The sequence below is a fragment of the Nelumbo lutea genome, chromosome 4 (genome assembly GCF_056320005.1).
Source record: "Nelumbo lutea isolate HS-2025 chromosome 4, American lotus-T2T, whole genome shotgun sequence".
NCBI classification, from domain to species: domain Eukaryota; kingdom Viridiplantae; phylum Streptophyta; class Magnoliopsida; order Proteales; family Nelumbonaceae; genus Nelumbo; species Nelumbo lutea.
In genome coordinates, this window is record NC_142687.1 from 25416625 (window position 1) to 25430063 (window position 13439).

The 13439-nt window shown below is 38.4% G+C and overlaps 1 protein-coding gene across 2 annotated transcripts; it reads left to right on the forward strand.

The window, feature by feature from the left end:
* The first annotated feature begins 3161 nt into the window (after nucleotides 1–3161).
* Nucleotides 3162–6441, forward strand: LOC148854727 (transcription factor bHLH30-like). 2 transcript variants are annotated; one of them, XM_088982025.1, is made up of 3 exons: nucleotides 3162–3653; nucleotides 3846–4438; nucleotides 5175–6441. In XM_088982025.1, exons 2-3 carry the CDS (start codon nucleotides 3869–3871, stop codon nucleotides 5628–5630), a joined length of 1026 nt encoding a protein of 341 aa, XP_088838151.1. In that variant the 5' UTR covers nucleotides 3162–3653; nucleotides 3846–3868; the 3' UTR covers nucleotides 5631–6441. The 2 variants fall into 2 exon arrangements, with proteins under 2 accessions (XP_088838151.1, XP_088838152.1); XM_088982026.1 differs by having other exon boundaries at nucleotides 3186–3653; nucleotides 3850–4438.
* The last annotated feature ends 6998 nt before the right edge of the window (nucleotides 6442–13439 follow it).

Here is a 13439-nt window from a genome sequence, read left to right on the forward strand (position 1 = left end):
TACAGTATAGTATTAATTCGTAGATAAACTAAGCTGAATTTTTCTCATGATTCATGATTCATGATCATGCAAACCAAGGAATTGAACTGCCATGCATGGATCAGAGGAATTGATTAGGTTCCTAACATCTTGACCGGTCCTAACAAATCCTCCTCCACCCCATCTAACTATTTCTGAAAATATCTCTTTACAGAAAAGGCAATTTGTAAAACTACTGCTAATTGGTCCAAATGGAACTCCACATGCATCTAATTTTCCTGCATCCACTCTTCGAAAGTTGGGAATAAGAACACCAAGCGGAAGAAGAAGGATAGAAAAAGATATTTGCACTAATAGCTTATATGTCTAAAGGTGATCATGCACGTGCCCTTTTTGCCTATTGTGTACAAGCATCATATATGCCTCTTTGCTAGTGTCTAGTGAGAATTATAAATAAGATAGAAATTCAAGAAGAATGAGCCCCGCCCAATCCTTTTTGCTTTATGACTTGGAAGAAAAGTACAGATTAATTTAGTGGGTTGAAGCTTAGAAGTCTTTCTTATGCGTAAAGCTAAGATATAGAGTCACTTGTTTAATTGGATAAGCCCTTGTGAGCCACTACTCCATATAGAAAATGGTTTGGTGGCGTCTTCTCTATCCTTAATTTGTAGAGACAGATAATAACACTCACTAAAGATGATCATGAGCATCTGATTATCTATATCCATGTCATATTTGAGCTACTTTAATTTGTCCCCAATAAAAGCTCACTGATGAGGAAATAAATCAGATCCATCTGATCTAAAAAAAAGTCTTTATAAAACTTAATTATTTTTTGCTAATTAAATTGAACCTCAATCATTTCAATGGTGGGTTCAGAACTTAGTGAGCCAACCCAACAACTCGGTTGATGACTTTACTCATGCTTCGAGGAGTGCTGGTCTAAGTCAAGCTTAGCATATTTTAATACAATGGTTTAGTAGTTTAAACAACCCAAAGAAAGCTCACTTCGAGTTTTTAACCAAAAAGGTGGTCGGATATGAGGAACTTAAGAGAGGAAACAGGTAAATAAATATATAAGAGGAATGTGACCCATAGAAAGAGATAGTGCAGCTGGAGAATTTAGCCCTTAAGCAACGGGATGGAGCGGGCAGCCGGGCACTAGTGCTTGTGGTAGAGACGTCAGGACACGGTGGAGATGATGTCACGATAAGCCCCACAATGAACCCTCTCTCGTGGGTGTGGGTGGTGGTGTCATCATCAAATCTTTGAATAACAATAGAAAAGAAAAGATGGAAACACAAAAAAAAATGGGGACCAAAGCAACCCATGCGTGTACCACAAAAGGTTCAAAACCTTTCTCTAAGCTTCCAAACCAAATCAATAGGAAAACAGGAGAGAGAGAGAGAAAAAACATTTCCTAGACAGACCCAATAAGGTAAAGAGAGACCGTACCAGTGAAAGATGAAGCAGAGACAAGAGGACTGTCGTGTGCACTGATGAGTTTTATTATGCTGTTTAGTGGTTATTTTTCGATCCTTTGCTGCTTAGAAAAAAAAAAAGAAAATATGGGTTTTCTTCATGTTTTTCATTTAAATAAGAAATGGGGTTTGTGCGTAGTGGTACCCGCTTGGTCAGTTGGTAAAAGTTTGTCTGTTTTGATGCCACAAACCGATGGTCCAAAATCCTTCTTCACCCATTAATCCAACGAGTCATTCCTCGGTAGGACGGCCCAGGTTGTCCTTCAAAAGGCTAAAATGTTTTGGGTTGTAACCACTTTCATGATTTCATGAACTACTGTGAGATTATAAAATACACTAGACTCAGAGGCCAGAGCTAGAACTGTAGCCTTGTATACCAACACCCTTCTATAGGGAGGGAATAAACATGCATCCCATCAACTCCCTCAAGGAGGTCCCTGTCTATATATGCTAGGGTTTTATGTCTTAAATTAACCAAAGAAGGAAATATTCAAGGCAAAACTCCCCTCTCCTTACTCCTTAGAAGCGTGGAATAATACATTAATTAGATCATTACTAAGAAGAGGAAGGATATATGATGAATCTCTACACTCATTTCCAGTATGTTCAGATAGGGAAGTCAAGCGATCGACTATCTTTGCAGGATTACCTTAATGGTTAATTTTGTGACCCGTTAACTAGTGAAGCTTCTTCTTTTGGTTTTGTAACCAACAAAACATCAGAGCTTCTAATCCAATGACCACTAACTAACCCATCTTGTCACCAAAAGAAAATGGTAGAAATATAGAATACCTCTTAGGTTTCTCATTCCTATGTTGGTCATGACACTCTACATGCAGACCTACCTGTGCAGATAAGAAGACCAGCCAGAAGTATGAAACAAATTAAAAATAAGCTTGTAATGTGGGTACGGATAAATTGTCAAATTTTCCCTTATTTCAATGTTTAGAGAGAGGGAGGCCTGGAGGGAGAGAGAGGGCAGCATAAGCCATGAAAAGAAAAGTGATTGTGACACAAAACATTGAGCTTACATTCCCTCTAGCCTGTGCTCCTCCTGCCCTTCCCCACATAGAGAAAAGAGAATTAGATGAAAAAAGGGAAATGGGCTCATTAGAGTCTATTCTCTATTATGTCAGAAGGACCCATACAAAAGGAGAAATGGAATTTGTCTGTTTTTGGATTTAACAGGAGAAGAATAAGAGGAACAAAACTTAAATCAGGCCATGAGTATTGGTGGGATCTTATTAATTTTCCAAAAAGGATTAAAGGATTTAAAGAAACCCAACAAAAGGTATGAAGTTTTTGTAACTGAAATCGAGGAACTTGGAGCGAGGGAGGGGGAAGGATGGAGAGAGAGAGAGAGAGAGAGGAGTGCGTTCCAAGACACAATGATTACATGGTTTAGGGAAGAGAAAGGGTGGCGTGGAAATAGCGAGTGTGTGGAGCAACGTGGGGGCTTGACCGAGGTAAGATAAAACCTTTTATCATTATCGGGCTCGGTCTTTGGTCGGTCGACAATCGGTGTGTTGTGTATTCACTGTGTTATGTTGTTGTGTTTCCTTCTCCTCCGCTGCTGCGCCAGCACTCACAGACTGTAATTATACACTTTGAACCAATAAGAAAGCAACCCCCAATACATTAAAATATTCATATTAACGACAAACATCATATTAAATTAATGAATTTTTTACTTTATTTATTGATGAAAAAGGAAAGGCAGCGAGTGATCACTGATCAGAGAACCCAACATAACACAACACACACTCACATATGGAGAGACAGAGAGCTAGAGCTAGAGAACGCGAGAATGCCGTGAGCAGAAAGGAAAGGAGGAGACTGCAACTAATACTGCTATCACTACAGTGATGACAGTGTATAGATGACATGCTTCTATAGCCATATATATGGATGGATTGACCATTGTAAACTTGTAGAAAGGGAGAGAGCTCAGAACCCAGAACAAAGAAGCAAAAGAGAAAACAAACACACATTAGAAAAGGAAAAGCGTAGGGAAGGAGAATAAAAAAGGGTCACACAAAGGCGTGGCAGAAGAAGCAGACCAACAAAGGAGAAGAGAAAGGATACATACAGAGTCTAAGCCTTGCCTTTTTTTTCTTTATTTCTATCTCTTCATTCCACAAGAGAGAGAGAGAGAGAGTATAGACCACGACTCATCATCGCATCTCAAGCAAGGTCTGTCTTACTTTTTTGTCTTCCTTTCTTAGCATCCTTTTTCTCTCTTCAACCAGCCAAAGTAAACCAAGTTTCCCATCTCTTTTTGACGAAGAAGACATATATAAGTGTCAAACAAGTCTTGGGTTTAATTTGCTTTCTTCAATTTGAGAGATCAGCTTGTTTTGTTGTCTGAGTATTTGATAATTGAAGACAGCTAAATAGGAAGATAAGAGATGTGTGCAAAGAAGGAAGAAGATCAAGGTGATTGTTCTCAGACTATCCAGAGCATCCAAGGCTATCAAGAGCAATTACTTATCCATCAACAGCAGCAGCTTCATCAACAATATAGTGATGGCTTTGGCGGTGGAAGTGCAGGAAGAGGTGGTGGATTACTCTTCCCTGAACTCTCTCCAATCATACCGTGGTCTCTCCCTCCCGTTCATACCTTCAATCCGATCCAGTTCTCAACCAACCCAGGTCGAGACCACGATCCATTTGTCCTTCCTCCTCCGCCATCATACGGTGGCTTGTTCAGCAGAAGAGCTTCTGCTCTACAGTTTTCTTACGATGGCCCATCATCCGATCACCTCCGGCTGATATCAGATCCACATGGTCCGGTGGTTCAACCTGGTTCTTCTCCTTTCGGGATTCAAGCTGAGTTGAGTAAGATGACAGCTCAGGAGATCATGGACGCCAAGGCGCTTGCAGCCTCTAAGAGCCACAGCGAGGCTGAGAGGAGACGAAGAGAGAGAATCAACACCCACCTTGCTAAACTGCGCAGTTTGCTTCCCAGCACCACCAAAGTAAGTAGTTAAACAACGAAAAAGCAGGAAAACCCTTAGTTTCTTCACGCCTGCAACATGTCATATTTTGATCTTTTTAATTTATTGGTTTTCTTTACCTCTTTGTTAAATATTATCTTGACCCGTTTGATTCAAAGATCTCTTTAGATTTTCTAAATAGGAACTTTCGGTTTTAGTATTGCAGAAAAGCACAGTAGTGATGTAATTTTTTCTAAACTTCTTCTTCTTCTCTTCTTCTTCTTCTTCGGCTTCTTCGCTGTGTTTCTTTCAGATCTCTTTTATTGTTTTGTATTGATTCTTTAGTTTTGTTCTGTTGGGTCTTCATCGAAAGTTTTTGACAGTTCCGAGGAAGAAAAAACCCAAAAGAAAAATAAATAAGCGTTAAAGTCGTCAGTTGATACGATAAAGAGAAACCAGAGATCAGCTAAAAAGCATCAACAGAAATTTCTTGCCGGTGAAGAGTGAAACTGAGTAGAGAAAGAGCGAAAGACAAAGAAGCAACATTGTCAGTCCCAAAGAACTTGCCTTTAGTCTCTCATATATATAGAATTCTCCCTCCAGACAATACCCATTAAAAAATTCTCCCAAGAACCAGACTAAAATAATCTCCAAATCAAAACTTATATCTTCTCTCTAACATTGGAAGTTTCACAAAACAAAAACACTAATTAATTCTTCTACCCTTAGTCCCTGTTCGAACATTGATTTGTTGTGTTGTGTTTGTTTTTGGCTATAGACAGACAAGGCTTCGTTACTTGCAGAAGTAATCCAACACGTGAAGGAACTGAAACGCCAGACTTCCCAGATTGCCGAAGCGAGTCCTGTCCCGACTGAAGTTGACGAACTCACTGTCGATGCATCAGACGAAGATGGCAAGTTCATAATTAAAGCTTCTCTATGCTGTGAAGACAGGTCTGATCTCTTGCCCGAACTCATCAAGACATTGAAAGCTCTCCGATTACGAACACTGAAAGCCGAGATTACCACGCTCGGTGGACGAGTCAAGAACGTATTGTTCATCACTGGGGAAGAAGAACCAAAGAACAACGAGCAACAACAAAACCAACAATATTCTATAAGCATGATTCAAGAAGCATTGAAGGCAGTAATGGAGAGAACAGCCGGTGATGACCCCTCTTCAGTTAAGAGACAAAGAACCAATATCAACATACTTGAACACAGGTCTCTTTAATTTCTTATCAAAATCAAAATCCTTTTTTTTCATTTTTTTTCCTTATTTTCAGCTTCTTTTCTTCTGCTTTTTTTATTTTGTATTTCCATCGCACACAAGGAGTTCGGGAGAGTGATAGAAAGAGAAACACAGGTTTCGGTTGGTGGGTCTTACTGGTTCTGCTTCTTCTAGTCTAATTTGGTACTTTGGTTTGTCTGGTCGAGAGAGAGAGAGAGATGGAGAGAGAAAGTGGCATGGGCTGGGAACTTGGCATTGACAAGAAAACAGAGGGATCTTTTTCGTGGGAAGAGAAACCTTATAGAGAAGCCTAACTTAGGAAATGTGAGGATTGATTGCTTCGATCCGGTTTGTATGCAAATTTGCAGTTGGGATTTTGTTCTGTAGTGGTTGGACTGTAGAAGTTTATGTCTGGATGACGATAAAGTTCTCGTCATGCTACGTCCACCTCCCCAAATCCCAACTCCCAAACCAACCACGCCCAACCGTACATACAATGTTTGTCTTCTTTCATGCTGTGTATTAGTGTCACTGAGTAAAAAAAAAAAAAAAAAAAAAACCTAAACCCCAAGTAAAAAGGATGCAATCAAAGTGCAATTCCAAGTTCGTGTTCATTGTGTCACGACAACTCAACTCAAACTCAACTGGGGAAGTGACTGTACATACTATTATTATTTGCTTTTCTTTCTGCTCGCCTTGTATCTTTTTTTTTTCTGGCTGTGTGGTTCATATATCTGTACTGAGGAGTGAGAACAAATATCAATTTTCTGTTGTGTCGGAATGGTTTTCTTAATTTGTTTTCTTCAGTGTGTTGTTAGCAACTTCACAAGCTTTTTCCTTTTAAGTTGATTAATTAATTTGACCTTACCTACGTACGTAAAATGGTTGATTTATTGCTTTCTTTTCTAAACTCATATACAAAGATTAATTATTGCTGGGAAGAGATTATAGATTTTATGTAGCTTCTTCTGAATCAATGAATGAATGAAGGAGTAATTAAACATTAGATTTTATTAATGAGCTAACTTTCGCTACGTATGTGTGCAAATTGAAGCATGTGCATATATGTATGCATGAAATATGGTTGCATGCCATTGAAAATGACTACGTGGAGAGGAATATCATCTGCACATAAAGAGAGAACGCAGCAACATTAATGTGCCATGCATGCATGTCTCCAAAGGTTATATCCTGTACCTGCTTCTAACACCTAAAGGTGTCCTTTCTCATCTATCTTTGTTTATATAAATTAATAACTAAAGTACAATTTGAGAAGAGAAGTTTTCTTGAGATGACCAAGTTGCCACGTGGCATTTGGAATATTTATTTATTTATTTATTTATTTATTTTAGTTTTTTCGTACTTCTATTGTGAAGGTTATAAAGAGGCCTTAAATTTACTCAAGCAAATTAATGGAGAGGTTTTTTGTGATCTCAGCTGGGACAAGAAAATGAAGGCTGAGCTCCAAAAGACAAAAGTTGTCTAGAAAAAGGGTTCTCACCTACTTGAGAAACTATATAGCTTTTTGGAAAGAAATTCCCACGACTTCAACGCCATTAGACAGTAGATCAGTTTGGGCCCGGTTTACAGTTTCGTCTTATTTAGGGGTCACTGCTCTTTTTTATTAGGAATATAAGATCAGGAGCTAGCGACTCGCGTGTCGCCACAAAAAGGAAATCCATTAGTTATATATAGGCCTTTTGAGTTTTGGCTAGCTTACAGCCTAACAATAACAATTTATGCTAATTTGATAAACAAGATGCAGTATTCAAGCCCTCTGGGACTCTTCCTCAGTAATATTATTTTTGCAACTTCTGGTTCTTTGTTTACTTTGTGATGGCTTCAAGTAGTGTTAGGTTTGTGTTCATCAAAATAGTTAGGTTTGAGTTCGACTTAAATTAGAGACTTAAGTTTAAATTCGGTTCGGTTCAAAAGCTTACAAGTTCGAGCTAAGATCATCTCAAATTCGACTACACAGCAAGCCTCCTATATAAATGAATTAATTTTTTTTTTATATTTTAGATACAAAAAATTAAAAATTATAAAAATTACTTATTATTATGCATAAAAAATAAATAAATATATATATATATATAATATTACTATACATATAATAAAAATTATGGTAAATTACAAAAACCCCTCTTGTACTATGGGGTCTGTGACAAAGACCCCCTGTACTTTGTTTTGCCACAAATACCGCCCTGTACTATGACCATGACACAAAGACCCCCTTCCGTTTGCCGTCCGTCAAAATCCTCCATTGTAATATTTTTTAATCCCCGTAACATGAACAGCAGCGGCAGTGGATCTCTCTCCTCTCTCTCTCTCTTCCCGATCTCTCTTTCTTCCCCTTCCCCTTTCTCTCCTTCCCTTTCTTCTTCCCGATTTCCTTTTCCGTTCTGGAGAGAGAGAGAGAGAGAGAGAGAGAGAGAGAGAGTAAATTCATCTCTTTGTAGATTTGCAGAGCTCAACCCCGATACGTATGAGCTCAATGTCTCATCCTACGACGAACCCTACTTCGCCAACTTCACCAAAATCGTTACTCTACTTCTTTGGGTCTGACGGAGATTGTTCCCTATCTTTTTCATGAAGAAAACAACGCGGGTAATGTCGCTGCTGCTCTCATGGCTCGTCTTGCCCCCAAAGCCCAGATTATCATCAGTTGTACACACCTTAACAAACCTTACGATGAGAGACAAATATTTATTTTTGACTTGTAAGAAACTCAAATGCTGTCAAACGCTAAGTAGATGAGGCTCCCATCCGTGGAAACTAGATAGAGAGGTCAAGGCATCCTTATCAGACCCAACATGGATGGATGGTGATTGCCATGCGCCAGTGCCTAGTCTAAACTGATAAACTCCTACCAAGCTGAGAATAAATCACACAGATCACCACTTATTCTGTCTAAAGGAGAAAAATCTTCGAAAAGCATGAGACCTTCAAGCTCCCAAACTCGAATACAAGCTGGCATTATCTTTCCACGCCATAGCTTTTCCAAGAAATCAGGTTTCTCCAGAAAAGAAGACCAAAAAGCAGCATTGAAGAGCAAAAAGAAAAATAGCAGAGCTTAAAATTCGTAGCTCGAACAACGAAAACCACATTAAATCCCAAAAATAGCACAGATTTACCACTTTCGCTCGCATTAAAACTAGTAAATGGGGAAAGCACACCTACAGAAAAATGAGTTCCAAGAACGAACAAAGATGAAACAGAGTAACATACTAACATCTGCATTTGTTCTTACCAGCAAGCAGATATATACCAGAAGCTCGTCAGTTTGTCCTGAGCTACCAAAGTCTCGGTCCAAACGCACTGGAAACGTTGGTTTTTAGATGAAACCAGGGGAACCTGCGAGGGTTCCACGCAAACGTTGCGCCGCTGCTGCTCCTTATCTTCTTCTTCGTTCTTCCTTTTCCTTTTACTTCTACCTTCAGTTCCCGAGGCTCCCTGTCTCTGTGTAGGTGTAACTAGAGACCAACGAATAAGCCTGAGCCGAGCCGTATACGGTGAAAAAAAAGAAGGGAGCGCGATTTTGTCATTTCCACGTACCCCTCTGATCTCTCTCTGTGCGGTATACTGGATTTAATAAGTGGTGATCCGTGTGATCACTGCGGGTCACCACACAGCGGCATTACCCGCGTTGTGATCTGTGAGATCCTGCCGGTTAGGAGGCTTTCCCTGAAAAAGATAGGAGACAATCTCCGTCAGACCCGAAAAATCCATTCATCTCGGCTTTCGGTGATTTCAACTCTGCAAGTCTCTCTCTCTAAACCAAAGACAAAGTAAAATTAAATAATTTAAAAAAGAAAAAAGATGAGAAAAGGGGAAGAATTGCAATTTCTCTATGGCAGAGAGGAATGGAAAACAGAGGAAAGCGGGAAGAAGAAAGGGGAGGAGAGAAAGGGGAAGAGAAAGAAGAGGGATTGGGGGAGATAGAGAGGGAGAGAGAGAAAGGTAAAAGAATCCGAGGTAGAAGGGATTATCTCCGCTGCTGTTCGTGTATTTTAGGTGGAAGATGAACAGTGTTTTTTTCTCTATAAGGTAGCATGGGAATTAAAAAATAATGCAACAGCGAATTTCAAGTGCAAGCTAACAAAAGGGTGTCTTTGTCTCATGAGTATAGTACAGGGGGTCTTTGTTGCAAAACAAAGTATACGAGGGTCTTTGTCACAAACCCTATGCTACAAGGGGGTCCTTGTAATTTACCCTAAAAATTATGTATACATGTATGTATTAGGCTTAATTAAGCTTGCGAGTTGACAAGCCAAACTTCATTAGGCTTGAGTTCGACTCAATTAACAAACGAGCCCATATGTCAGGCTTGAACTCAACTCAGAGCTTAGTTTAAGCTGAGCCAAATTGAGCTTTTTACCAACTGAGCGCAAATAACTCGTGAAAAGCTTGATTCGTTTTCACCCCTAGTTTTGTCAATATAGGAGAGATGATTAAATTATGGAGAGCATGCTGGTTCGTGGACATCAAGATAAATTGCCACTTTGGTAGTGAATATGTTGCTTAAAGCTACTAGCTCGCTATTATTAACTTATTTTCAATCTCCACTAATGTAAGAATACATGCTATGCATGCATAAAGCAAGGTTCTAAATATTGACAAGCGACGTATCGATCTGTGTCGTGCTTTTTTTTATGTTTTACTTATTTTTCAAAATCAGTTTAGAGGGGTCGGTTTAAGGTCCGACTACCCTCTGAACTAGTGGCTGACCTGATACAACGCCTATAGGGGCGTATCGAAAAGCCACTAGCACGATACATATCAGCTGATACAGACCAATACGTGTCGATACTTTGAACCTTGGCATAAAATATATGATATATGGTATTTAAATTTAATTATTACTTGCAAATTATATTCATTATATAGTATAGTTGAAGGATTAATTAGTTAACATTTTTATGAAAGGGTTGTCCGCTTCGTTGGGTTCTCTCCTACACAGCAAGTTGTAGTGTTGTACATGGGACTTTCCACCTTTAACCTGATGAGGAGGGGTTTTGTGAGTCACCTAGCCACTTCATCAACATATACGTGAATCATATTGCATGCAGTTGCAAAGTGTTCAACTCAATATCTCCAACTTTAACGGACTATATATTATTTAATGATACAAAAGAACTAGTGTAATCTTGAATGAGTAAGCATTCAAATCCAAAACGTGTTATCTATTTCCTTTAATGGGATGGATTTGGCATGATGGAAGACATCAAAGTTGGGTCAAATAAATATTTGTTTAGCAATCTAAAATCAGCTTAGTTATTAAGGTTGTGCTTGGAATCGGTGTAATTAAATAATGATGTAAATATTTATATCAGTTCGGTTTTGTTTATGCTTAGAAAAAGTGTAAATAATGATTAATGTAAAATTCTACTCCGTTTCAGTTTTATGTATGTTTGAATGAATTGGAATTTTACGTCGTAAATCAGTGTAAAACTTTATCATATGTAAAGTTTTACATCAATTATCGATGTAAATACTATATCAATAAAATCGATGTAAAACTTTATATTGATTGCATCACGTTTTTAAAACATACAACGATCACTTAATGACAATTCAGTATAAAATCTTTTACACCAATGATGTTTTATACTAAATCCAAACGCAGCTTAAAAAACACTACTAACATGCAAAAAAGAAAAGTTAGGAAAGTTATCACATAACAATACATAAGAAGATTTTAATTAGGTACCTACATCGTTATAATATCAAAAGTAAACTAATTAAGCATGTCAAGCAAACCAATAAACTCAAAATTAGAGAAAAGGAATTAAACCAGATCCAAATGCATGACATCAAACATGATGGATAAGAATATTTTCAAGGTTTTGGTTTAAAGCAAGTATATCATAACAAGAGAAAAGGATGGACTGACAATGAAGTACTAGTTATTAGAGCAGAATAAAAAAACCTGAACTTTCTTGGACTAGGTAGAGAATAAAATGTATCAATATATTTCTTTTGTGGGGTTCAGGAGATAGAGGGTGTTAATGTTTCCTGCAATGGGGAGGGATGATCTGCCTAATTTAAATTCTTCATCAGATAAGACCCTCTTGATTGGGCACCCATTCTCCTTCCCCATCCATTTACCCCTATCATGGCATTAATGGGAGCTTTGTTCATATAAATTTCAGTCATTTTAGGCTCAGTATTGTTTTAATTTTCTTTTTGTATTTTTAAGCCTATGGAAAAAAAAAAAGTTTTCTTGGGTCATGTCTATTTGATAATGGCTGAATTGACAAATTGAATGGCTTATATTGTTTTGTGTTTTAGGTCTGTTTGCTTTTTGGTAAGTTACTTATTCAAAAAATACTTGTCCAGCATTTATCCATGTTCTTTTATTTCCCAATTAAATAAGTCAATGGCCATTTTAGCCATAAAAATTCATTCTTAAAATGGGCATTTTTGTCCTATTCAAGTGTTAACGACTTTTCCACCAAATGGAAAAATTACTTACTCACCTAGGAGATGAATAAGTGATACTTAAAAAAAATAATTTTTCTTAGATCCCTAAAAGTTGCCAATCTGAAGCAAAATAAAACCAAGAACCTTTAGCACAAGACCTACAGTTTACGAAGTGAACAATATTGTTTTTATGACTGTTTACAAAGCAAAACACAATAGAAGTGAAACCTTGTCTTACAGCCAAGATGTCCAGAAGGATAGACAAGATCTCACTAGGGGGAGCGCGAAGGAGAATTCAAATAGTTTATCAAAATTTCGCAGTCTGAAAAACAAATGCACTGGTCTAGTCCCAATGACTTGACTAGTCTGAGTCCTTCGAGAATTGCATGTGCTTCAGGAAAGAGAGATGATCTCGACTTCACCAGAGGCGAAGAAGCTGCAACAAATTTTTTTCTGGTTATCAAAAACTGCAGTGCCAATTCCTGCATAGCCAATGGAAGGAGAGAAAGGACCATCGACTAATAATCGGGCGAAACGTGCGTGGAGAGCTCCAAGATGGTGAGCCTTGGAATTAGGCTTTGTTGGAGAGGTCGGACTTAGAGCCAAGAGTTGCTGAGCCAGCAAATTCGGTATCTGCGACAAAAGTCTGTTCACCCTAGCAACACATACTGATGGATCAGTGAGTTCATTAGAATATTGAACTAATTAAGCAATTTCTATTGCTCCACATCTGCCATACTATGACAGAAAAATGCAGAAATAATATTTTTTTATCAGCCTTCTATAGACTACCGTCCTTCGCCCAATGGAGTAGTAAACTTCGAATGGTACGGTACAGCCGTCATCCTCTTGAAACCGAAAACCCATTGGAGATCCTAACTATACCCGAGCATTGGTTTCATAGTGTATAATTGCATGGTCCACGGTCTCAAGGCATCGGTGACACACAGGACACAAAAGGATCATCAAGGACTTTCTTCCGGTGCAGGGAGCCCAAAACAGGTCGACTATCATGGATTACTCTCCATATGAACAGCTTTTTATATTCTGGGAATAGAGTCGCTGCTCCGAATCATCTTCCACAGTAAGGACTCGTCTGTATCAGATAGCCCTCTGCCCACTATCATGAAATCTATTAACAGAATTCGAGCTGAGTCGTTGGATAAGTTGTTACAACGTTTTAAAAAATGATTTAGAAACGGAACCATTTTGGTCATTGATTTTCGGATCAACAGTCTGATCATCTAGTTCAAATGGACAGTCCATTCTGATAGTAAAAAATATATATAATAAAAAAAATTGTCAAAAACCGTTGAATGGGTCAATGGTTCGATCGCCCGAGTTAATGGTTTATTGGATTTTTCAACGGTTTTTCAACCGGTTGCCTGG